Below are 26,601 nucleotides of genomic sequence, written 5' to 3' on the forward strand. Positions count from 1 at the left end.
TTGATCTTAGACATCAGTAAACTGATGTGCAGGCCTCATTCTGCTTAGCCCTCCCCCTTACAGAAAAGGGAATCTTTTTCCTACCCCCTGACCTTTGTCTCCTCACTTACACGGTCAGCTTTCCGTTGCTAAGTTTCTGATGTTTAGACTCTCTAAAGGAAACTGAAAGGCAAATTAGAAAGTGAGCTCACTCCACGGAGCAGCCAAGCAGTCCAGGGAATCTCTTCCTCCGCACGCCAGGAGACCTGCCGGCCGCGGAAGTCCCGCCCCGGGGACCGCCCCTGCACGCCAAGCTCCGCCCCGCCGCAGCCGCTGTCCGCACGCCGGTGCTGATCCACTCAGCGACCGCCGGTTGCCCGGGTGAGCTTCTGTGGCCGGAGCCAAGCTAGAAGCACCGGAAGGCGGCAGCCTGGTAGAAGGGCCAGGGCCGTGCCCGACCCCGCCCGGCTCGGCGCGCGATGCCTCTCGAAGCCGGCACGCCTGGTGCCTCCGTGCAGGATCCAGGCCCCGGGGCTGCCGTGCTCTGAGGCCGCGCTCGTGCCATGGCCGCCCGGGGAGGACCGGGCCCGGGCTCTCGGCACCACGCTCTGCGCGGGCTGCTGCTGCTCTGCCTCTGGTTGCCGAGCGGCCGGTCCGGGGAACCCGCCGCTCCTCCGTCGGGAGTCGATCGGCTGCTGCAAGACTTTCGCCGGCAGCTGCAGCTGGCACGGCCTCGCGAGGAGCTAGAACCGGAGCTGCTCGCCGGCCCGAGGGAGGATTGTCCGGGAGCGGGTGATACGGCGGTCTACCGGGCGATACCCGATACCATCATCCGCACCCAGGACTCCATCGCGGCTGGAGCCAGCTTCCTGCGCGCACCGGGGACCGTGAGGGGCTGGCGGCAGTGCGTGGCGGCCTGCTGTTCCGAGCCTCGCTGCACCGTGGCGGTGGTGCAGCTGCCCTGGGGGCCCAGCTCACCCGCGCCCTTGCCCGCTCCCCGCTGCTACCTGTTCAACTGCACGGCGCGGGGCCGCAGCGTTTGCAAGTTCGCGCCGCTCCGGGGATACCGTACTTACACTCTCAGCCGCGCCGGGGACACCGCCGGGGTCTCGCCCGGGCTGGGTAAGTGCCGCGAGTGTCCTGCCGTTCTGGCATCGCATACCAAGCATGCAAAATCCTCTGCTTCCAGAGGATTGTAGCTGCGGATAACTGGAAAAGTGGCCTATATTTCTCAGACTTAGAGATGGGGGCTGAGAAAGTCCAGAAGATGGGCAAAAGCAGGTGTGGTGGGCTGCCTCAGGGAACCTGAAGAGGAGGGTCGAGAGCTCATCTGAGAGGTCTGGCGGAAATTCTGTTTAAGAATTTATCCAGAGCTTCCTTTCCCCAATAAGGATTATTTTAGTTTTATTTCGTCTTATAGGTTTTATAAAACGTGGGGGGGGGGGGTTGTGTGTGTGTGTTTTGTTTTTGTTTTGTTTTGTTTTTTGCAAGAAATAGCAAGGACAGGATTTGATTATATAGATGCAAAATTGTCCCTAGCACCTTCCCCCTGCTTCCTGGATTGGCTCTCTGCCTGTACGTACTTCCTTCAGACAAAAATATGAAGGAAAACTTGTCACTCTGCCTCCACTCTTCTCTCCCACCCCTCCCCCAACAAATGTTCTCTTTCGTGACCTTTTTGTTTTTGACCTGAGTTTAAGCAGAGCCGGCTGTGTGTTGAGGGGTTTTGGCACTCTGTACTGGGGCCTACTGGGGTCAACACTGGGTACACAGTGGATACTGTGTAAAGTGTGTCTCTTTAAAAGACCTCAACAGCTTGTCGATTCTGTGGTTTTAAATGCAGGTGCTCCATGGGAGGCAAGACCAAGAAGGAAAAAAAGTAGCAGAGAAACAAAATCCCTTCCCAGGCTCTTTGCGCTCATCTGAAATACATTGGCATTGCCACAAAGGAGCTTTCCTTAAAGCTGGGTAAAGAAAAGTCAACAGAAAGGCCAGAAACAGCCATCTGTGTGTTGTTGTCGTCGTCATCACCCCCCACCCCCGCTTGTCCTTCCGTTCTCTAGAGGACTGGCCTCCTCTCTGGGCACTGACAAGCCCAGACTTCAAGTCTTCAGGAATACGGGGATACTGAAGGTGACACCTAGGCTTACAGGCTGCATTTGTGGGCTCTGCGTGGAGGGCGGAGTGAATTTTACAGAGTCCTTTTGAGTTATTTATGTTTCTAAAACTACTTCAGTTTTTCCTTCCCGGGTTATTATTATTTCTTGCCCCCTTTCTTGTGACTCTTGTGAGCATGCGGGGCTAGAGGTTAGATAGTCAAAGTGATTTAGCAAAGCTCCTTGTAGAGAGTTGTGGCTGGTCCATTTGGGGAGCCTTAAAGGCTCAAGAAGACAATGGGGGGAGGGCTGGATGGCATAGGATAGAACAGATTTGTAGCATTGCCATCAGCTATATATCAGCCAGTATATATTGGTCACGCTCGATGAGTTTGAAGTCAAAAGCTATTTTGAGCTCTTTACACACAGGAACTCACTCTGTCCGCACAAGGGCTCAAAGGTCAAATCCTGGTGTATTGAAAGCAACTGCCTGAGGGCCTCTCAGCACTAAGTTTGCTGAGCCACTGAGTAGTGTGGTGCTTTCTCTCACAGCCCCTGAGGGTCTGTCACCCACAGCTGGGATAATGAGGTAGCTGTCAGGGATGATGGGAGAATATAGAAAAGAGTGGGGAGATACCTTGATGAGACAGAACCTACCTGCTAGAACCTCCAGAGAAAGACGAATGCTTGAAGTCCTGAGTCCTAGGGTTTGAGTCCAAACTTCTCCCATCCCAAGATAATCTTGCTTTGTTTCTTGCTTGTGTTTTAACTTAGATCATCATGACCAAGTGTGGATGCTTCTTGTGAGTTATTGCAGTGGTACAGGTGTCTGTGGTATACTTACTTGGCTGGTTGATGTGACTGGGAAGACATTGAGAAAAGAGGGCTGTGGGGTGGAGGCTGAAGTCTTTAAGATCTTGAATAAGCTGAGAATACAATCTTCCAGCATTCAGGGACCAGAACCTTTGTGATGTTTGGGCGGTCTAGCCTGAAACCCAGTATCTCTGGGTAGAGCTTGGAAAGCAACCCTTTCCGTTCTAGAGAAACCAAAGCCCTAAGGTGGAATTCTGCTGTGCCCCAAGCAGACCTCCCTTGCTGCCTGTCTCCAAGCACAAAGCAAGCACTGACCTTTCTGTTCAGGGGCTGATCCCTCCACAGGCGGCTGAGTCATCTCCAAGGCTCTCCCTCACATTTTCACCTTCTCACTTTCTCTCTTTTGCATTAGGAGTAATCACTTATAATTCATAAATATTACAAAGATTATTTGTTGACAGTGTTGGAGAATTATAATTCATAAATAATAAGATTATTTGTTGGCAATGTTGGAAAATGGCATTGAGACTTACCACTGTGACCACCACAAATCCCAGATGTATATTTATGTTTCATCATTTTTTTACTTGGTGTGTTTATGGTCATGCCTGCCATAGCATATGTGTGAAAGACAGAGACAAATCTGCAGGAAGTTGGTTCTCTCCTTACACTGTGCGGGTCTTGGAGGTGGAATTCAAGTCATCACACTTGACAGCAAGTGTCCTCGTATGTATATATAGGGTACTGGTCCTATATACATTTGTAGTATAAAATTAAGCCAGAGTCTACACCATACATTGGAAAACTGAAAGCTGAATTTGCTATTGCTCATCTGGAAAGAAGATTAATTAAGAAAATTTCTTTAGATCATAAAGAAAAGATGGGTTTTGTACAAATTCACAAAAACTTCATGTCAATAAGTAAGGAATTACAAACAAGAGTCTAGGAAGTATGATCTTAAAATATTAACAGAGCTGGGGGGGGGGTATGAGGAAAGTAAATGAGCAAAGGGTGCGAGTAAACAGTTCCCTGGAGAGGAAATATAGTCGGTAAACATGGGAAATGTCCAACGTGAGATACAGTCAGAGACTGGGCGTATCATGGAGCTTCGTGGCGGAGCACTTAGCGTATTAGAGGGCCTATGTTCAATCGCTGGTACCACTGAAACTGGGGAGGGGGGTGCAAATGTAAATACCAATTTACACTTACTACACTGTAAAAAATAAAAAGTATATTTAAGTTGGCACGGGTGTGGGAAACTCATGGCCATTGACAATGTGTGTTGGTACCAGTTTTTTTGGAAACCAATTAGGAAATAATATATCGAGATTTAAAATATCCATTCTTCTAGAACAGTGATTCTCAACCTTCCTAATGCTGTGACCCTTTAATACAGTTCTTTATGTTGCAGTGACTCCAACCACAAAATTATTTTTGTTGCTACTTCAAAACTGTAATTTTGTTCCTGTTATGAATCGTAATGTAAATATTTTTAGAGATAGAGGTTTGTCAAAGGAGTTGCCACCCACAGGTTGAGAACAACTGTTCTAGAATATTTTTTAAGGAGAATGATCTATGCTAGAGAAACAGTATGAGCAAAAACATGTTTATTGTGGCATTTTCCTAGTGATAAGGTTGACGAAAATAAATGTCCAATTTTAGGGGTTAAGAGATAAAAATAGATTTAGGACACATGCACAGCCTACACCGGCTCTGAGTTTGCTCCCCAGAAACCCAAAAGGAGTCAAAATGGAAGTTGTGGAGTTTATATAAATTCATTGACGTTGCTAGGATATCTGAATAAATATTAATGGGTTGAATAGAGCAATATATCAATGGATTCAACTGTATAAACTATTAAGGTAACAAAAAGTGTAGTGGACACAGCCTGTGATTTAGAAGCATCGGATGTAGGTTTGCCACTTGCATGTGATGTCAGTCACCTGGCTCAGCTTCTCTGAGCCCCTGTCTGCCACTCATAAGGCCTGCTTCAGACTGACAGTGGGTACCAAGTGAGGCGATGCCTGCAGAGCACTCAGCATGCTGCGTGGTACAAAGACCTCACCAGTAAATGGCAGCAGTTCTGATTATGTACATGCGATCGCATGTGACTATCAGTGTCATACGGGAAAAACTGGACTCCACATGCTAAATATGAGGATCGTACTGTAATTGTGGATATGTTTGCTTTCTCTCTCTCTCTTTCTCTTTCCTGGAGCGATGCAATTAAAAAAAATAAATGATTGCTTCTCCAGCCTGGGAAAGAAAAACAAACAAAACGCACATAGCTTTTCTTCCTTTCACATATTTACCCCCCCCCCGCTCCCCTCGGGCCCCACTTCAGCAACTCGTCTTTACTCCTTTATTTTTCAGCCAGTCTGTATCCTTTGCTTGGCACCGATCAGACGGTTCCACTCACAGCGGTGTGTTGTGAATGAGGCCAGCTAACATTATCATTCTCTAGATTAAACCCCACCTTGAAACACTCCGTCTCAATTGGTCTGAGTCTTGTTTCACCTCTGTCTTACCCACTGTGTTTAGTCTCCAGGAGAAATCAATGCTTCCATTACAGTTTTTATAATGGAAATTGAAAATTACATTTATTTTGCTCTTGGTAAATGTCGTCCTTTGTTTGCTTCCAGGGCTGTTTCTGTGTAGCTGAGCTCTGGTTTGTTTCAAAATACATTTTACAGTATAATTGGCCTGGACAGGAATTGAGAAATTGTTATCTCAGAGGTCATCAGAGCTCAAGTTAGGATGTGAGGACTGGCCTCAGAAAGCACATCTATTGCCCACTTAAACCAGTCAGTGACTATCATAACCATCCTTCAGGGGAGGCAGGATTCATTTGCTTCATGACAAGGAAAATATTTCAGTGTTTTCCTGACCCTTCCGTGTAAAACTTTTGAAGGTTTTTTAAAAATATCATTAGGAGCTAGAGAGATGGCTCAGCAATTGAGAGCACTAGCTGATCATCCAGAGGACCTGGGTTCAATTCCCAGCACCCACATGTCAGCTCACAACTGTCTGTAACTCCAGTTCCAGGGAATCTGACACCCTCACACAGACACACATTCAGGGAAAACATCAATGCAATAGGATAAAAATAAATCATTAAAAATTTTAAAACATGTTATTAGTTTCTATACTTACTGTGAACAGCTGACATTCCATACTTCCTCTTCCATGTCAGAATCGATTTTATTGTTTGGTGTATAGAGGGGACACAATGAAAGTTAACAGGAAGATAGATTTCAGATGATATTTATCCTGTGTGAGGTTTTGTGATGGACTAATCTGTTCTGCAAACAGGATAACTGCTGTCTGTAGGTTGGGAAATCAGGGAGTCATGCCTCTGAGGCCTGTTCTCTTCCACAGGTGAGGACAAGCCTCCACTTAGCAAGGCCGGGAAGGATGTGGTTTTGCATCTGCCCACAGACGGGGTGATTCTGGATGGCCGAGAAAGCACAGATGACCACGCCATTGTCCATTACGAGTGGACGTTGAAGCAGGGTGACCCATCAGTGGACATGAAGGTGAATCATGTCATTTTGTTGTTGTTGTTGTTGTTGTTGTTTTTCCAAACAGGGTTTTTTCTGTGTAGTGCTGTAGGAATCCCTACTGCCAGTAGCCTTTAAGTTACTGTCCACTTGGGTGTGGCCTCTTATACTATTTATGCTGATATAAAGCACACATTGGACCTCTTTCCGAGTGGTGGGATTCAGCTGCTCTTCTCCGTTCCAGTAGAGGATTGTGACTTGTGAGTCTACCCCTAAATAAATAACCCTCTATTAGTCTCAATTTTGAGCTAGTGTGGGATTTCTTTTAAGCGTCTTTCTTCATTGTAGCAGCTCTGGCTGTCCTGGAACTTACTCTGAAGACCAGGCTGGCCTTGAGCTCAAAGAGACCGCCACCGCTCTTTTCCATCTGCCTCTCTCCCCACTTCTCCGCTTCCCCCCTTCTCTCTTTCTCTCTCTCTCTCTCTTCCTCCCTCCCCCTTCCCCCTTCATAACCTTCTGAATAAATATTCAACCTCAAAAAAAAAAAAAAAAAGAAAGAAAGAAAGAAAGAAAGAAAGAAAGAAAGAAAGAAAGAAAGAAAGAAAGAGACCGCCACCACCTCTTCCTTCTGAGTGCTGGGATTAAAGGCATGCACCACCACCGCCTGGTGATTCATTCTTGCTAACAAAAACTGGTATTTCTGTGAAGTGGTTTTCTGTAAAGTCCTTCATAGTCCCTGAGTGCCTGTAAGCAAGCAGAGCATGCATAAAATGGAGAAATTATATAATCAATTATCCTAGAAATTGTTTAGTCTGTAAATTCCCCTTTGTGCTTAATAAACAGTCTTGATCATTTTCTTTGAAGCCTGCCAGGGTCCTGCTCCTTCAGCTCAAACACTAATATTGTTTTTCAGTAATTCTGATTATTTTTTTAAAAGGTTTTCTTTCTTAGTTTACGATTTGGTTAGTATCCAAGTATGATGGCACATGCCTGTAATCCCAGTACTGAGGGGGTTAAGGCAGGGGGATCACAAGTTCAAGGCCAGTCTGGAGTACATCATGAGTTCCTGGCTACCCTCAGTTAAAAATTTGGCTAGGAAGTATGAAAGAAATGAATATAAAAAGGGAGCTAATAATAGAATTATTATCATGTAAAGAATTTTCCTCCTCCTCCTTCTTTTTGGATTTTTGAGACAGAGTTTCTTTGTGTAGTCCTGGCTGTCCTGGAACTCGCTCTGTAGACCAGGCTGACTCACAGAGATCTGCCTGCCTCTGCATTCTAAGTGCTGGGATTAAAAGTATTCAGCATCACTGCCTGGCTTAATTCCTCATGTTTTGATGACTCCCAACCATAAAATTATTTTATTGCTACTCATACCTATAATTTGGCTACTGTTATGGATCATAATGCAAATCAGTAATACACAGGATATCTAAAACCCAAAAGGGCATCCACCCACAGGTTGAGAACAGTGGCCTAGTGTATTGTCAATTGACTCAAACAATCTGCACCTCACTCTATGAATTGGCACTAGGTCCACCCTTTGGAAAATGCTGATCATATTTGTAATGGTCTATCCTGTCCCTTTAAAAGATAAACTCTGCCCACTCCCCCTTACCCCCTTCACCGCTGAGGCAGGCATATCTTCCTGCCTGCCTGCAGCCGTTTCTCTCCCAAAGAGATAGCCATGGCTTCTCTCTCTCTCTCTCTCTCTCTCTCTCTCTCTCTCTCTCTCCTCTTCCCATTCTCCCCCTTCCCCTCTTTCCCTTTTCCCTCCATAACCCACTAAATAAATACCCACTCACTCTGCATGGCATGCCTATCCATCTGTCTCTCACTCACTGCAGCTGTAGCTCCTCCTGGGACTGACTGCCCCGCCGAGGTCCCTCACTTGCCACGTGATTCCCTGCCTGGGATCTGCTGCCCCTCATGGCCTGTGAGCCCCTCAGGGAACAGTACCATTTTACTTAAACCATAACAGCATCCTTTTATTCTGTATAAAAGCTCTTGTACTGATTTCAGACCATCTACCTTCTAGCCTGATCTGGATTCTTTTTCTCTTTTCTTTCTTCTTTTTTTAATGTGCACTGGTGTTTTGTCATGAATGTTGGGTCCCCTGAAACAGGAGGTGTAGGAGGAGGACCCGCTTGCTTGTCCTAGCTGCCTGGCTAGTTTAGCCCTGAAATAACCACACAGAAATTATATTAATTAAACAACTGCTTGGCCCATTAGCTCTAGTTTCTTATTGGCTAATTCTTACATATTAATTTAACCCATTTATATTAACCTGTATATTGCCATGCTGCAGTGGCTTACCAGGTAAAATTCAGCACATCTGTCTCCAGCAGTGGATCCATGCCATCCCCTCCTCTGCTTTCTTCCTCCCAGAATTCAGTTCTCTCTTCTCTGACTACCTAATTTTTGCCCTATCAGGCCAAGGCAGTTTCTTTATTCATTAACCAATCCAAGCAGCACACAGAGGAGACTCCCACATCAAGGAGGTACAGACAGTTGTGAGCTGCCGTGTGGGTGCTGGGAATTGAACTGGGTCCTCTGGAAGAACAATCAGTGCTTTTAACCACAGAGCCATCTCTCCAGCCCCTGGATTTTCTTAGATGTGTATTCTTCATAAAATCCACAATCCCTAACAGAATTCCTCCTACATCCTGTGGTTCCTTCTGACCCTCTGCTCCCTCTTGTGATTTGAACATTAGTCACTCCTATTAATGAAGCTAATTGCATGAACACTGCAATTATGTCATATGATAGGTTTTTGCTGAGTCTTCTGTTAGCAAAGTGCCCTGCTTCATCTTTCCACATGCCTGCCGCCACGGTGTCCCCTTCCCGTGTTTGTGTAAGTGACTGACTGAGCCCGTGCAAGACCTCCTTCCTGTTTGTCTTCCTTACATCTCAGCGTTTTGATTAATTGTCGAAAACCAACTTCGACAAAACTTGTATGTTCCAGGGTAGGAGCGTGAGGATTAGAATTATTAAGCAAAAGGAACAGAGATAGAGGAGAAATAAGAGCCGGAAACACAGAGCAGCATCAGGAGGGACACTCAGTGAATACTGAATTCTCTTTGTTTATTCTTCCACACAGGTGTATACTTCACTCCAAAAAGGGAGCGGGAGGCAACAGACCTTATTAGCGTTGACACAAGGATGGTCCAGGTGGAGTGCATCTACCTCACCACTCAAAATACTAAGTAGCCACACCCTAGGCCAGAATCGCTTGTTTGTAGCCACACCTGTTGTTAACAACTTTGAGAGAGCAAAATTAAACTCAAACTCTCTGACCTTCAGATAAAGTGGAACCGGCTCACACCAGTGTGTGCCCTGACAGTTAATTTGCACAATCAGAAGTACTTTCTTTTTTTTTTTTTTTTTTTTTTCCAGACAGGGTTTCTCTGTGTAGTTTCTGGTTGTTATTCTGTAGACTGTCAGGCTGGCCTCAAGCTCAAGAGATTCACCTGCCTCTGCCTCCCAAGTGCTGGGACTAAAGGTGTATGCCACTACCACCACCCAGCTTCAGAAGTGATTTCAAACTTTGAGTGCCATCTATCATTTATTATCATTATTTTTGTTTAAGGTTATTTATATATTATTTCTCCCCACCTTTGTTATTTTGAGACAGGGTTTCTCTTTATAGCAATCCTAGCCGTCCTGGAACTCACTCTGTAGAGCAGGCTGGCTTCAAACTCAGAGATCCGCCTGCCTCTGCCTCCCAAGTGCTCCACCACCACCAGGCTTACATATCAATTCTAAGGAGAAGGAGGAGCTGTTGGTTTGTTGTGGGGCATGGGGGTGGGGAGTGAGGGAACAGTGTACATGTTTCTGTGTGCTCCTGGGCCCCGTGCTCAGCTCTTCCCCAAACATGTCTGTATGACAGGTGCCTCAGCCAGGAATCCTGGAGCTGTCCCACCTGAAGGAAGGCGCATACATCTTTCAGCTGACTGTGACTGACACAGTGGGCCAGAGAAGCTCCGACAATGTGTCTGTGAGTGTGTTTCCCAGGATCTACTCCACGGGAGGTGAGAAGAAAGTCCTTCCACTGAGCTCCCCCCAGCCAGCCACAGCCCAGCTGTTCCTGGAAGGATGGTGTCTGTGGGATTTTACATCCCGGTGACACATTTCACAGGCTCTTCCATCTTATTTTTGGTGCTTGAAGTTTTTGCTAAAAATAAAATAACAAACACAGGCTCTCTATTTAGGACAATTTGACCTCACTGATTAGAGTGTAGAGAACGTTCTCAGAGCATAGACGGTGAGCTAGTGGGTCCTGTGTGTTGACCTTCTGCCTTTTCCTCTTTGACCTTGTCAAGGACAGTGCCCAACTTTTCTAGGAGAGGATTTTGTGCACAGATACAATCTTTTGGAAATTTTCAGTGTGTTTGGTGTATGATGCTCTGTGTGTTCATGTGTGTACATGTGGTGTGTGTGCCTGCACTCGTACAGGTATGTGTGAAGCTCAGAGGACAACTTGCAGGGTGCTGGTTCTCTCTACAGCATGTGGGTTCCTGGAATTGACAAGCACTGGACCGTCTGACAATCCCTCTTGTGCACAATATCTCAGAACCCGTATATTATTTATGAGTGAATTTCAGAAGTTTAATAAGACACTTAAAAGGTTTGGGGATGACTATTCCAGAATATATATTTTTTAAATGCAGATCTCTCTCTAAAACTACTCAGATGGAAAGTCCTGCCATCCTGGGTTTTCCTGTCACATGTGTAAAGTTGCTTGGTTACAGCCCCCTCATTCCGTTTGCTCCCCCTGGTGGCTGTCGCTCACTCTGCAGTCCTAAGTTTCTGTTGGGGTGGCCGACCTGAGTTCTGTCTGCTGGACAGTTTCTGCATTATTCCCATTCTTTATTTTCTCCTTCAGGATCAAGCTATCTTCCAATATCCTTGCACCCAGATAGACTTACTTTCTAGTCTTCAGTTGACTGTTCTTCAATAAAATGAGTGTCAGATTTTGTTAAATTTTGCTGTTAGTGGGCTATCATAATTTGCCACTTGTTTTCTCAAGAACCATTTAGTTCACTTTCAAATTGTAGGACTCCTTAAGACCTGATTCTAGCTGGGTATCTTTCATACCTGCCACCAGAGAGTTACCTCTTTTTTTTTAATTAAATGTATTTATTTTTAATTTTTATGTGTATTGATATTTTATCTGCATGACTGTGTGAGGGTGTTGGATCCCTTGGATGGAGTTACAGGCTGTTATGATCTGACATGTGAGTGCTGGGAATTGAACCTAGGTCCTCTGGAAGACAGGGGATGTTGACTTTCTCAGCAACCCTGTGACCTGAGACTTGTTCACAAACAGGGTGCTCCAGTGTTTGCTCGCGCTACCATTTCTTCTGTGACAGTGGCTGCTGCATTGACATCACCTTGGCTTGTGATGGGGTGAGGCAGTGTCCAGATGGGTCTGACGAAGACTTCTGCCAAAACTGTGAGTCGGTCGCACGGTCCTATCAGGCAGGGATCTGGGATAAAATGGGAACCCTGTGTTCTTCCACTGCTTGCTTCAGGTATAACTTTCTGCAGAAACCTATGCTTGAGAACTCCCTGAGGTTAAAGTCTGAGATCAGGTGCCAAATTTTTGGTATTGCATATGATTTTTCTCAGCATCCCAAAGATTTTTCTTATCTTTAAAATATTGCATAACATACACTTTTTTAAAATCTGAAGTAGGTCTAGCAAGATGACTCAGAGAAGGTGCTTGCTGAAGCCTCAGAACCTGAATCTAAATTCCCAGGACCCACGTGGTGGAAAGAGAGGCTTGACTCTACAAGTTGTCCTTTGACCTCCACCATGTAGTATCATACCTTTTTTGTTGTCGTTGTTGTTGTTTTTGTGATACAGACTTGCCATGTAGCCCAGGCTGACCACACACTCACAATCCTCTAACCTTAACCTTCCAAGTTCTGGGATTATAGACTTGTGCCTCTATCATGCTTGGCTTTTTTTTTTTTTCCAAGATAGGGTTTCTCTGTAGGTTTGGAGCCTATCCTAGAACTCACTCAGTAGAGCAGGCTGGCCTCGAACTCACAGAGATCCACCCATCTCTGCCTCCCGAGTACTGGAATTAAAGGCGTGAGCCACCACTACCCGGCACTTTTATCATTTTTAAGGACGATTTATGTCACACTGGGTTCTGGCTAAGGTGAAACTATAAATCAGTTTTGTAAGGGTCATGTACTTAAGAGAGCACCAGAAGAAGGAAGAGCTGTAAATCTAGCTGAATAAAGAAAGTGTGGCTGTAAGGAAGAGGAGAGATATTCCAAAGCCTAAGGCTTAGGAACTGAGGTTTAGTGCTTGCCTCACAAGCACAAGGGCCAAGGTTCAACCCACACTGCTATCAAAGTAGAGCAACTGGAAAAACAATAAGGTTGGATCTGTCTTTGTCCATGTTAGGAAAGCTACTCAAAGAGGAAAGAACACATTGCCCATTTCAAAAGTAAGCAATGAGTTTTATGGGGCTTGGCATGTCTTAGCTGAGTGGGATATTAGTCACAAGTAGCCATGATTATAAACCAAGTGCAGATCCAATGGCCTCAGTCAGAGTTCAGAAAAGAAACCCAAGGCTGAGGTGGTAGTTCTTCAGCGTCTGTGTAAAAAAGGCAAGTGTGGCGTCTGTGGCGGGGATTCCAGTACTGAGGCAGCCTAGGCAGGAGCATTCCAGGAGCCTGCTGGTCAGCCAGCCTAACCTGCTCGATGAGTTCCGGGTCTCAAAAGCAGTGGTGGATGGCACCTAAGGAAGAACAGGGTTCTCCTCTGGCCAATTCCCAGCACCCGCATGGCAGCTCACAATCGTTTGTAGCTCCAGTTCCAGGAGATCCATCCAGTACCCTCCTCTGACCTCTGTGGACACACACACACACACACACACACATACAAATAACTAAACAAACATACAAAAAGAAAGAAAGCCAACAAGTAACTGATTCTTCCACAGTGGGCCTTGACCGCAAGATGGTGGTGACACACACAGCGGCTACTTCTGCCCAGCCAGGAACCACGGGACTGAGTGAAGGTAAAGAGAGTGAAGGTAAAGAAGACCTCCAGTTTGAAAAGTCCCAGAAAGCCACTCCCCACAACCAACCAGCTACTGTGTCCCACACAGAGAAGAGGATTCACTCCACCCAGAGGGCACCAGAGAGTCAAATCATTCCTGTCGTACCAGGTAAGGACTCAGAATGATTACTCCATGAGTAGTCCTGTTTCTGTTGTCCGAGTGGTTCAAAGTTATATCTTCTGTTGGAAAACCATCAAGGAAATGTACTCCGAAATAGAATGATACAGATTGAAATGAAGGGTTTGGCCAAAACAAAACAAACCAGAAAAGAACCCTGACATTTGTACTAATACAGTTACGGAGCTCTGGAGCTGTAGGTCAGGGCAAGAGCGCGTGTCTGGCATCCAAAGTCCCTCAATTCGATCTCCAGCATGGAAAAGGAACCAAGTCTTGGTTTATGGGAAGGAATGTCTAGATGTCCCTGAGGGATCAGTTCCAGGGTCTGTGAGAACCAAAGTTCAAAGATGTTCAAGTTCCATCTCTAAAAGTAGCAATACAGGGCAGCGAGACAGCCCAGTAAGTGCAGCTACTTCCTGCAGGGCCTACCGACCTCAGGCCCAGCACCAAGGACTCACCTGATGGAAGGAGAGAATTGAATCCTGCAGTTTATCCTCTGATCTCCACACATGAGCCATGGCATACATGCATGCCCCTCCCCACATACATACAAAATAAATGTAAATAAAAATTAACAGCTTTATATTTACATGTGATCAACACACATCCTATATGCTGCAAAGCATCTCCAAATTACATGTAATTCCTTATATAATGTGAATACCAAATAAATAGTTCTTATACTGTATTATTAGGGACTAATGACAGGAAAACAGTCTCTGTATGTGTTCAATACAGATCCCATTTTTTGTGCATGCTGAGGATTAAGCTCGGTGCTTTACACATGCAAAACAGTCACTGAACCACTGAAATACTTTTCAGATTGTATAGGGCATGTAAAAACATTTGGTTACACAGTGAGCGGGTGCTCCGAATGGCCTGAGGCCCTGGCGTTTGGGAGCACAGAGCTCCAGTGTGGGCCGTGTTTGCTCAGCATCTCATGGGCACAATGGCCTGATTGTCGTTGAATGTGTTTGCAGCTGTGGGGCCTGTTCTCTGTGTGGTCCCAGTCACCTATTAACAAGGGTGTCTTCTTGCATCCAGTCAAGCCGGGAGGAAGGAAAGCTGGTTTCCAGGCCTGCAGAGCACTAGAAAGGAGTGCTCTGTGTCCGTTTACACGGGCTCTTTTTATTGAGAACTTAAGAATTTGTGGGTAGTGTAGCCGATCAGCCAAATCCTTCAAGGTACTGGGCTGAAACATGAACAAAAACCCAAACGTTTTTTGCATACAGGCGTGGCATTCTTCTACTAAATCCACCGAAGCCTCAAGCCTTAGCTTGTCTTTGGGGTAAAGTTATATAAAAGATCTTTGTTTTAAGGGCATTTATTCACTTATTTATTTATACAATGAATATATTTCAGGGTCTCATTCATTGTAAGCTACTCTCCCAGCTTTAAGGACTTCATTGTTTATTTTGAGATTCAAGTCTAATTATTTACTTGTTACTCTTCAAGACTTATTTTTGACTGGATTCAGGAGTAGAAGCTCTCAATGAGGCCAGCCTACATCTCTTGGCACTTAGTTCCTGGTGCTTTTCTGTGGCTTCCTTCATGTTCTGCAGCCTCCTCTTTGCTTTCCTTAGTGCATTGTTCCTTTTGAGCATCAGTGTTTTGAGTTTCAGGACATGTAGAATAATAGTCTCTTAATCTTGGGTGTCTTAGTCCCGGGCTTCTTACCTTCTTTGTTTAAGGGCTTTCTAGAAACGTATTGGTAGAATCCTCCTCTTTAGAAAGACTGAAAACCTTCAGGTTCTGCTAGCTCTTTTGGGTACCAACCATTAGGCACAGCAATATCTGTCAGTCAGAAATGTTCCCCTCTACTTTTTTTTTTATAATAACCAGAAATATAAGTTGAGAACACTCAGATGGTATCCATGATGCATCCTTAAACAGACTTGCATTTCCTCTATCCAGTCCTCCTTCATCTATGATGAGATTGCCCCATACTCAACAGCAGGGTACTCTGTCATGGGTCAAGGCATCCTGTTTCATGGGAAAACTTTGTTTGTGGTTCCCACCGCTGATTCAGACCACACAGCCCTTCCAGTCTCCCCACCCCCTCGAACATCAGCAGCTACTTCTGCGGCCATGCGCTTCTCACGGAACATAACAAGCATTTGTTCATCGTTCACTTCAATGAGTGTCTAACAGATGGTGTCTGGGAAGGAGATATTTGGCTTCATCTTGAATAGCCAACCTCCTAGAAGGAGCCAGAAAAAAAGCGACAACAACAACAAAAGCCTAAGGACTTGTCTTAAAGGTTCCCTTCTCCGCCTGGAGTTCTCGCACTTGGTGTTCTGGGGCAACTGGTCGGAATCTATGTGATCACAGTTCTAGGAGGGTAGTTTGGGCCTGTGGAAGTGCGGTCTGTGGAACAGCTGAAAAAACTTGTGTCCTTCCAAGAAGGTGCTGGGAATCCATCTCAAACAGGCAGAATATCCAGGGGGAGGGGGGGAAGAGGTTTGTTTATCACAAACTCCAAGACCGTAATGTCAGAATGCCCTCTTCCAGCTCAGTGACCTCCTGGGTCACCCCAGACAGTACTCCTGCCCTGGGTAGTGAGTTCTCAGCGACGGTATTGCTGTTAAGGCATTGGCAGAATGAACATCCTGCTCCCCACCCACCTCTGTGCCTTCTGTCTGAGAATCAGAGATCCCTGGCTTCCTTCGGGTCCTGGCTGTAAAGTCCCAGCCTTAAAGAGTCATAAGAGGGTGCTGGAGAGACAGCCCAGTGGTTGAGAGCACTGGCTGCTGTTCCAGAGGACCCAGGTTCAATTCCCAGCAACTATGTGGCAGTTCATAACTGTCTGTAACTCCTGTTCCAAGGCATCTGGCACCTTCACAGACACATATATGCAGGCAAAACAGCAATGCACATAAAATACAAACAAATGAAAACTGAATGAATGATTGATAAGGGACTAGAGAGATTACTTGGTAGTTAACCAGAGAACCCCAGCACCCACATCAGGGGATTCACAACTGGCCTCTATGGGCACCCACATACATATCATACATGCAAACAGACATATATCTAAATTAGAAAGTAAATAAAGCTGTAATCCCATGCCTACTTCCTGAAGTTTTTAATGTCCCTTTAACATATACCTGTTTACTTTCCACAGACAGTAATTCCTCAGGAGAGAATCAAGAAGAAGGAAGCTACATTTTCAAGCCCAAAAGTGACCAAGCAAGGCGGGAACACCCAGCCCCAGAAGCAGGTCAGTGTTTGCCTTGAATACACCCCGCAGAGCAATGAGGTCCCTAGAACCACCCCAGCTCTAGCTGCATGTCAGGTGGAGCCATGAACATTCACGTTGAGGCTGTGCTCCAGGGACCAGAACTGTCTTCTCAGTGTCAAGGTCACAGTGCCTCATGGTGCCCTTGACTGGAGCCTACTGTCTTTGAATCTCACTCTGTCTTTCATACATCCTTCCAGAGGTCACCCTGTGGGAAAAGTCCCACTGTGGCACAGAGGTTAAGAACACAAGCTCAACCAGGCATGGTGGCTTACTCCTTTAGTCTCCACACTTTAGGAGTCAGAGGCAGGTGGATCTCTGAGTTCAAGGCCAGTCTGGTCCATAGGGCAAGTTCCAGGACAGATCAGACACCACAGTTCAAATCTGGCTCTGCCACTCAACTCAACAACCACAGCCAGGTTCTTATCTCTGGATCCTAATGATTTCATGGCAGGTGATAGCAGTAGCTGTTACTACGTCCCAGAGTGGCTGCGGAGGGGGGAACTCGCCACAGTGTCTAGTGTAGACTGCGTGGTTTGGCTGTCAGTGCATCCTGCACACTTTTTGCACACTAAATCTGCAAAAAGACCTAGGAGAACAAAACTATCCCTAAACTATCGATCTAAACACGGACAAAGCTTTCATTTCCCCCTAGATTTTTCTTTGTAGTGTCTGTGCACTGGTGCTCATTTCCTGTTCATGGCTGATGATACTACATTTAATTTCTAACCAACCAATGTCTGAGCATAGGGCAGATGTCAGTAGCCTCCTGTGTCCCTGAAGTCTACTGACCTATTGGATTTGGCTTCTCTGGGAATGTTAAGATAAGACTCCCTGTCATGGAGAGAGAAGCCAGCCCCCCTCTGGAGTCGTGGCCACATGTCTCTAGGGACTCGGTTCTAATGACTGCTCCTCATTCTAGTTGTTAAGGTGGTTTGACTTTCCTTCCCATTCATACAAGCAGAATACATAATTCATCATCTTAGTTTTCTTAATGATACAGAGCTGGAATCTATTAAGCTATTTTAATACATATAGAAGCATGGGTATGAAAAGGAGAGGCTCGCTCTAGCTGGTTACTGACAGCTCTGTCACTGTGTCTTAGAAGTTGAGGGAAAACATAATTTCAAATTAACCCAAAGTGAAAGTATTGAAGAAACTGTCAACTAAGGATTGAACAGCAAAGACTAAATAAGGCATGGTGAGACATGCCTGTGACCCCTTAGGATTATAGCCTGGGGAGTGAGGCTCACAGATGTGAGACCAGCATAGACTACATAGCAAAACCCTGTTTTAAAAAACAAGGTGCTGAGAAGATGGCTCGGCAAGTGTCTTAGTCAGGGTTTCTATTGCTGTGAGGAGACATCATGACCGTGACAATTCTTATAAGGAAAACATTTCATTGAGGTGGCAGCTCACACTTTCAGAGGTTTCATCCATTGTTGTCATGGTAGGGAACCTGTGCAGGCAGATAAGGTGCTGGCTACATCTTGATATGTAGGCTAAGGCAACAGGAAGTGGCCTGAGGCACTGGGTGGTATCTTGAGCATATTTTCGACCTTAAAGCCCACTTCCTTGGTGACACACTTCCTCCAACAAGACCACACCAACTCAAACAAGGTCACACTCCCTAATAATGCCACTCCTTTGGGGGGGGGCATCGTCTTTCAAACCACCACAGCCAGTAAAGTACTTGCCATACAAGAACGCGGACTTAAATTTGGCTCCGTGGCAACCACATAAGAAACTGGGCACAGTCACACAGATGTAATGTGTGTGGGGAAATGGAAATGGGTGGGTGCCTGGAGCTCACTGGGCAGCTGTTCTAGCTAGCAGAGGAGCTCTGGGCTCAATGGGAGACCTTATCTCAAAAGATAAGATGGAGCAGGATAGTGAAAGATATTCAGTGTTAACTTCTGACCTCCACACGTGTACATGCACCTGCAAGTCCAGGTACACACACACACACATACACACACACATACACACACACATACACACATACACACACACATACACACACATACATACACACATACACACACACATACACACACACACACATACACACACTTAAAAACAATAAAAAAAGAATCTAGACAAGGTAGCTCTGTAACACCAGTACTCAGAAGGCTGGATCAGGAAGATTGCCCCCAAGTCAAAGCCAGCCTGGGGTGCATAGTGGGTTCCCTGGGCTATGGAGTGAAACTCTGTCTCAAAGAGGAGGCAGCAATGGGGAGATGGCTCAGTATGTAAAGCTGCGTAAGCGTGAGTACCCGAGTTCAGATCCCTAGGGCCTGGAGAAAGACTAGGATATGGTGGCACATGTCTGTAGCACCAGCTAGGATGCGGTGACACACACCTGGAGCACTGGCTAGGATGCGGTGGCACACGCCTGCAGCCCCGGCTAGGATGCAGTGGCACACGCCTGCAGCCCCGGCTAGGATGCGGTGGCACAGGCCTGCAGCCCTGGCTAGGATGCGGTGACACACGCCTGGAGCACCGGCTAGGATGCGGTGGCACAAGCCTATAGCCCAGACTAGGATACGGTGGCACATGCCTGCAGCCCCGGCTAGGATGCGGTGGCACACGCCTACAGCACCAGCACCATGAGGTAGACACAGGAGGAACTCAGGCTGACTAGCTAACCCGTGTAGCTAGGTGAACTCTAGGTTCAGTGAGAGACCCTGTCTCAAAAACTAAGGTGGAAAGAAACTGAAGAAGACACCTAGCATCAACCTCTGCCCTGAACATACACACACACACACATACACATGCACAAATACAAATGGCTGTGAGTACCCACAGGTGCACATACACACAACTCAGTTTAAAAAGAAAAGAATAAGCCGGGCAGTGGTGGCGCACGCCTTTAGTCCCAGCACTCGGGAGGCAGAGGCAGGCGGATCTCTGGGAGTTCGAGGCCAGCCTGGTCTACAAGAGCTAGTTCCAGGACAGAAACCAAAAACTACGGAGAAACCCTGTCTCGAAAAATCAAAAGAAAAGAAAAGAAAAGAATACATTTCAATATTCTGGCAAGTTTGGGAAACAGAAATTTTCATGAATTTTGCTTTGTCTCCCTAGATGGGCCTGAGCCACAGGACTGAAATTTCCACCCAAAATTTGCCCCCTGCCCTTAGCCTAAACAGTGGTTTTCATCCTTGATCGACCTGTAGACTCAGGCTAACAGCCCTTCCCTGGGCAGGCAAACTGGGGCTGTTCTATTCCAAGCTGAGGTGGTTTGGAGGAGAGCAAAGCCTTTCTTTGTCTAAGTCCTGTGTAGTAATAGGGGCGGCGGGGCTGCGTCCCTGACACCCAGCTGCCCACATGGCTAGCTTATGCCCCGAAATAATTACACGGAAACTGTATTCTCTTAAACACTGCTTGGCCCATTAGCTCCAGCCTCTCATTGGCTAGCTCTTACATATTGATCTAACCCATTTCTAATATTCTATGTAGCACCATGAGCTGGCTTACCAGGGAAAATCTTAACCTGCGTCTGTCTGGAGTAGGAGAATCATGGCGACTCACTCACTCGGCTTCTTTCTCCCAGCATTCTGTCTGTTTACTCCACCCACCTAAGGGCTGGCCTATAAATGGACCAAGGCAGTTTCTTTATTAAATGAAAGTAACTCCTCCATCAGTCCTGACACTCACAGGCCACTTGACCCTTTGAAAACATCTTTCATCGGGATGGCACTAGGAGCCAGTGTGGCCACTAAAACCTCAGAGCACTGGATGCTTCCAGACTGCAGGGCTGTGGGATGGAAGTGGCTCTAGAACCAGTTTCTAAGCTGTATGTTTGCTACAGGTTTTTCTTTCACAATTCTGTAAGGGAGCACTAGCCTTATGCTGAAATTTGATATCCGTAGACACCAAAGCAACTTCCGAATCCTTTCCTCTCATGTTCCAGACACAGGACAGTCCTTGGTATTCAGATACTAATCTAGAGTTTGAAGCCCCCTGTGTGACATCACCTTGAGGTCATGTCAAGGTGAGGCTAGCTACCCCTGGGGCCAGTTTTAAGTGCCCAAAGTTAAGGCTGCCTGGAGAGAACTACCTCAGCTACCTACCTCCCACAGACTTGTGTGTTTGCCCACCCTCTCTTCCTTTCCTCCCCCTCTCCAACATCATCTCTGACGAATCTTGCTGGAGCCGTTTCCCCAGCTGTATTTTACCATCCTCTGTTAGTCTCCATCGGTGCACACCCTCTGTGGCTGCAAGCAATCAGTGCACAAAAAAGGAAACTGCCCAGTCTCCAGTAAATAAATTTCCATTTGCTAACCCAGCAGACTCCCCAGGCTCCACCCTGAGCCCTTCAGAGCATCCTATTCACCAGAGCCATCCTTGTGATGCTGTTCCTTCTGTTGGTTTTCTGCATCCCTGTCCTCTGACTCACGCCTTTTGGAGCCTGCTCCTGTCCCCTCTTCATATATATATATGAATATATATATAAATATGTATTTTTCCCCATTCAAAAATTTCCACTTCCTCCCCTCCTCCCATTCCCCTCCTACTCCCCCACTCCCCCTCCTCCCTCCACCTCCAGTCTTAAGAGATGGCAGGGTACCCTGCCCTGTGGGAAGTCCAAGGCCCTCCCCACTCCATCCAGGCCTAGGAAGGTGTGCATCCAAATTGACTAGGATCCCAAAAAGCCAGTACATGCAGTAGAAACAGGTCCCAGTGCCATTATCAATGGCTTCTCAGTCAGCCTCCATTGTCAGCCACATTCAGAGAGTCTGGTTTGATCACATGCTCGTTCAATCCAAGTCCAGCTGGATTTGGTGAGCTCCCATTAGATCAAGCACACTGTCTCAGTGGGTGGACCAACGCCTCGTGGTCCTGACTTCCTTGTTCATCTTCTCCCTCCTTCTGCTCTTCAACTGGATCTTGGGAGCTCAGTCCAGTGCTCTGATGTCGGTCTCTGTCTCTATCTCCATCCATCTTGAATTTTGCATGCAAATGGATGGAAATAGGGCTGGAGAGACGGCTCAGAGGTTAAGAGCATTGCCTGCTCTTCCAAAGGTCCTGAGTTCAATTTCCAGCAACCACATGGTGGCTCACAACCATCTGTAATGGGATCTGGTGCCCTCTTCTGGCCTGCAGGCATACACACACACAGAATATTGTATACATAATAAATAAATTTAAAAAAAATGGATGGAAATAGAAAACACTATCCTGAGTGAGATAGCCCAGACCCAAAACGATGAATATGGTATTTACTCACTCATTAGTGGACTCTAGCCATAAACAAAGGACATTGAGCCCATAGTTCACAAGCCTAGAGAAACCAAATAATAAGGTAAACCTAAAGAAAAACATATATAGATCCTCCTGGAAATTGGAAGCAGACAAGATCGCCAGGCAAAAATTGGGAGCTTGGGGGTATGGGTGGGAGTAGGGTGGGGGGAAGGGAGAGGGGGAGAGAGAAGGGAGAAGGGATGGATTGGGGAGAGCTTGGGGGAGTGGGAGGGTTGAGATGGAGGAAGGGCACATAGGAGCAGGGAAGAAGATATCTTCATTAAGGGAATCATTTTAGGGTTGGCAAGAGATTTGGTTCTAGAGGGGATCCCAGGTGTCCACGGGGATGCCCCCTGCTAGGTCTTGGACAGAAGAGGAGAGGGTGCCTGAACTGGCCTTGTCCCATAGTCACACTGATGAATATCTCGACTATCACCATAGAACCTTCCTCCCCTATTCCTTTCTATCTACCACCAATCTCACTTTTACTCTAGCAGCTACTATCACTATGCTAACATCCCCTAGGTATCTAGATCAGATAATCAAAGCACCTAAGGGAACATTCCACCTGGAGCCCTACAGCAGCAGCAGCAGCAGCAGCAGCAACAGCAGCAGGTCCTCAACCTGTGGGTTGTGACCCTTTCAGGGCTGAATGAAAAGGTTGCCTAAGACCACCTGGAGTATGTGAGAGCCTTCCTCTATCCATCTCCAGGCGGGTCCTATGTGCAGATATGCCCACAGACGAGCAAGAGGAATGGTTTTCAAGTGTTACAGCATTAGGAAGGTTGAGAACCACTGCCCCATAGGCATGCCAATCAAAAAATGATCCAAATAAAACACACATATTTAAGAACAAACACATGTAACAAACTTATCTTCCTCACTCCCCCACATAAGATCCAAATAACTCTAGGAAAAATCTTACCAACCAGATATTTCTTCCCATCATTAGGTTTTAAACACAACTCTGTCATTGTTACCTTAATATTTCATTGCAGTCTATCTAGTAAGATATTCAGATATGTTCTCATATCCATATTAGAGAAATCAGCACCGTAGGGACGAGGCCACAGGCTCTGTCCTGAATCAGTGGGGGGTGCTTCAGCACGTATGACTAGTATTAGGTGCCTCTGTTCCCATTGTCTGTAAAATGGCTATAGCGTGAGTGCCAGCTCATGTGCTTGTGAGTGTTCAATTATTTCAGCTATAAAGCTGGTTCTGGCATTAGCTTATCCTTGGGTATTTTTGTGAGCAACAAATAAAAAAATGAAAAAAATGAAAAAAAATAAAAAAATGAAGCAGAATGAAATGTTTCAGAACCAAGCTACACATGGAGATGTTGGCTCCTCTAGTTCGTCCCACTGAAAGAAGGTGCAGCTAAAAATAGCCTCACACTGTTCACCAACCTGGCCCTGTTCCCCTGCAGAGGGGCTAAGAATAGAGCTTGCTGAGTTTGACTGGAGACAGATCTACCATGCTGCTTCCAGACTCTGGAAAACTACAGGCTACCCTGGTCCTCTGCCCAGGAGCAGCCCCAAAGGAAAAGCCAGTGGCCAGTTGCACCAGCATGTCTTTACAATTTTAGTTTTAATTAAAACATAATAGCATCACTCCCTCCTACCTTTTCTCCTGCTAACTTCTCCCATGCTACCCCCTAAAAAGAATTCATGGCCTATTATATTATTATTATTACACACACACCCTTCTGAATCTGTTCAGTGTTGCCTGTATGCATTTGTTTTTAGGGCTGAGTATACAAGCAGATTTGATGTTAGTTTTTAATAAATTGTCTACTGGAAGACAGTAGGATCCCTGGATTTTAAAAAATTTGATGTATATGGATGTTTTGCCTGTATGTATGTCCATGTACCACATGAGTGCCTCGTGCCTGTGGAGGTCAGATGAGGGCATCGCATCCCTGGGAACTAGAGTTACAGATGGTTGTGAGCTGTTTTGTGGGTGCTAGGGATTTAAGCTGAGTACTCTGGAAGAGCAATAAGTACTTAATCATGGAGCCATCTCTCAAGCCCTACCAGAACCAGAAATCGGGAGTTAGGCTACAACTAATGAGAATATGCTCATGTGTGAATCCACAAATGTCACATGACTCTAATGAAAATGTTTCTCATGGTTGCAATCTCTAGGATAGTTGGAGATAAGGATGATCTCACTGCAGTGTTTTTACCCGATGCCAGGGATTTTTTTTTGTAGGAACCTGGTAGAGAATTGGTTTTTAAGAGGTCTGGGTTTAAGACTAGACCTAAAATACGTAAGTAGACATGGGAATTAGCCCCTCTGTACCTTTGTCAGAAAAGCAGCAATAATACTAGTACCAACTAGAGTTGTTCAGATGGGGTAAAATAATGCATGTCGGGTGCTCATCATAGAGTAACCAGTAACTGTCACTGTTGCCAACCACTGACCAGAACTTTCTCCCCCCAAACTTTGCATAGGTGCAGTGTTACCCCTGGCATTGGGTCTGGCCATCACGGCTTTGCTACTTCTCATGGTGACTTGCCGACTCCGACTGGTAAAGCAGAAACTTAAGAAAGCCCGTCCCATTACGTCTGAGGAATCTGACTACCTCATCAATGGGATGTATCTGTAATGAAGCTACTCTAACAGCTGGGGGGCAAGGATGGGGGTTCACTTACAACTTGTTCTTTGGGTTCTGTCATTGAGACCTTTTGTTTTAAATTGTGCTAGAAGATACTGCAGTTAGAAATCTTGATTTATCATGAAATCATTCTCCTGGGAAGTAAATGTCTCAAAAACGTAGAGAGGAATTCATGAGATTGAAGTTTATAGTATGCTGAGACAGAAAGTCAGGATGCCATCAGGTGACAAATGGCATGGACAGCCTTTCATTTGTAAGGTGCCAACTGCTGGCCCCTGGCACCTTACCCTTGTCTTCCAACCCTCTCCTCTACTGGGTTCTCATGAGCTTCATTCTCTTTTTCTCTGCCAAATATCTTTGAAAAGGGACCTTAAGTGAACTTACACTCAGTGAGATATTATCAATAGCAGGTCTGTATGTTAAAGCATTCTGAATAGATCAGCAAAGTCCTGTAGGAGAGGAATATGGATTCTCCAACCCATGCTTCTGACATCAGACCATGGTGGTAGCCACTATGATCAGCTGACCTTTGAAGAACCCCTTGTGATTAGGAGCAACTCTAACTGGTTGTAAAATGAGATCAAGGCGGCAGCAGAGGACCTGGCAGGCAAAAGCAAATAGAAGCATAGCCATGGGATGAGCAAGGACAATTAATGTCTCATCTGCACAGTGCTCCTTCATGGTGTGGAGCACAGTGACCAGTCTATATATGCACTGGTTTTCAACATGAGCCTTTTTGATGAAATAGTGCGAATTGTCAATCAAAACACTGATGTCTGGGCACGATGTTTGTAAAAATGTCGCTATGTTTAAGTATCGCAGGCCATTTGATGGAATGAGTCGGATGCTTCCCCTTGTGTTGTTTTGCAGAGCCGGAGGTGGGACCCAGGAGACTGTGTGTGCTAGGCAAGTACTCTACCGTTAAACCACACCCCTGCCTTCACCATCTTGTATGTTATTAAAATGTCATAATGTACAGTCAGCTAATGTCAGGATGTATTTCCAGAGCAGAAAACACTTTTGTGCAGACTCACCTTAACAGCAAATTAGCGTCCAGCTTAGCATCGTTCTTTTCAATTTATAGGCAGTACAGGTAGATTTTTCGTCAGTACTCCGTGCTGGGTCATGCGCTCTAGAGCATCTGAGGGGACTGCACAGTGTGGTGCCCATCTAGAATCATGATGTTCCTATTTTCTTTACTGTAAGTGGCAAACATTGAAAAACACTGTAGCCTCATGCGTTTAGACAATGTAAAGTAGGTGGTTCCTTTAACAAGTGGCTTGATTTTGGTGAGGGAATATAACTTATCAAAGTGTATTAATGGGTAGTTCTAGAAAAACAAATGTTTGCTTTTGTCCCTTGAGACTCTAACTCTATCCTTCTGCTGAATGTTTAGAGCTGAGCAATGGTGTCAGTGTTACCTTGGTAGTCTGAGAGATGGACGATGTGAGTGAACTCACCTGTATTCTGATCCTGTGTGGCTCGTTTTTATAGAGCGCATCGCCTACAGCCATACCCAGTAAAATAGAAACCAATAAGGCATGTTTCTTTCTGCACTTCTTTTATATACAAAGAAATTAACTACAATCTAGTATTGCTATTGTTTTGAAGTACTTAAGATGTCTTGTATGTACTATTCCTTTAATAAACTATTTTATTCTTATGCCTTTAAAAAAACCTCCTTTATTATAAATTGTAGGTTACTAAATTTGCCCAAACTGTCACTATATAATTTGGATTTAATCATGCCAACTGTTTCACAAAGAGGGAAACTGAGGGATGTAGAAAAGGGAGTCACCCCAAGCCACATGAAAGGCTGGAGATCAGCTCTATCTAGTAGTCATCTGAAGCCTGGGAGACGTTTAAGAGCCATCTCATCAGTGACTATCTGAGCCAGGTTTTTCCTCTACCACTCC

The 26,601-nt window shown here is 45.7% G+C and overlaps 1 protein-coding gene across 1 annotated transcript; it reads left to right on the top strand.

Annotated features, from left to right (window-relative positions):
• The first annotated feature begins 275 nt into the window (after positions 1 to 275).
• Positions 276 to 26,348, top strand: Lrp11 (LDL receptor related protein 11). Its single transcript, XM_057762660.1, has 7 exons — positions 276 to 1,101; positions 6,267 to 6,424; positions 10,278 to 10,419; positions 11,718 to 11,843; positions 13,350 to 13,577; positions 16,711 to 16,806; positions 24,522 to 26,348. Exons 1-7 carry the CDS (start codon positions 543 to 545, stop codon positions 24,674 to 24,676), a joined length of 1,464 nt encoding a protein of 487 aa, XP_057618643.1. The 5' UTR covers positions 276 to 542; the 3' UTR covers positions 24,677 to 26,348.
• The last annotated feature ends 253 nt before the right edge of the window (positions 26,349 to 26,601 follow it).

This window comes from Chionomys nivalis, chromosome 2 (assembly GCF_950005125.1).
Source record: "Chionomys nivalis chromosome 2, mChiNiv1.1, whole genome shotgun sequence".
NCBI classification, from domain to species: Eukaryota; Metazoa; Chordata; class Mammalia; order Rodentia; family Cricetidae; genus Chionomys; species Chionomys nivalis.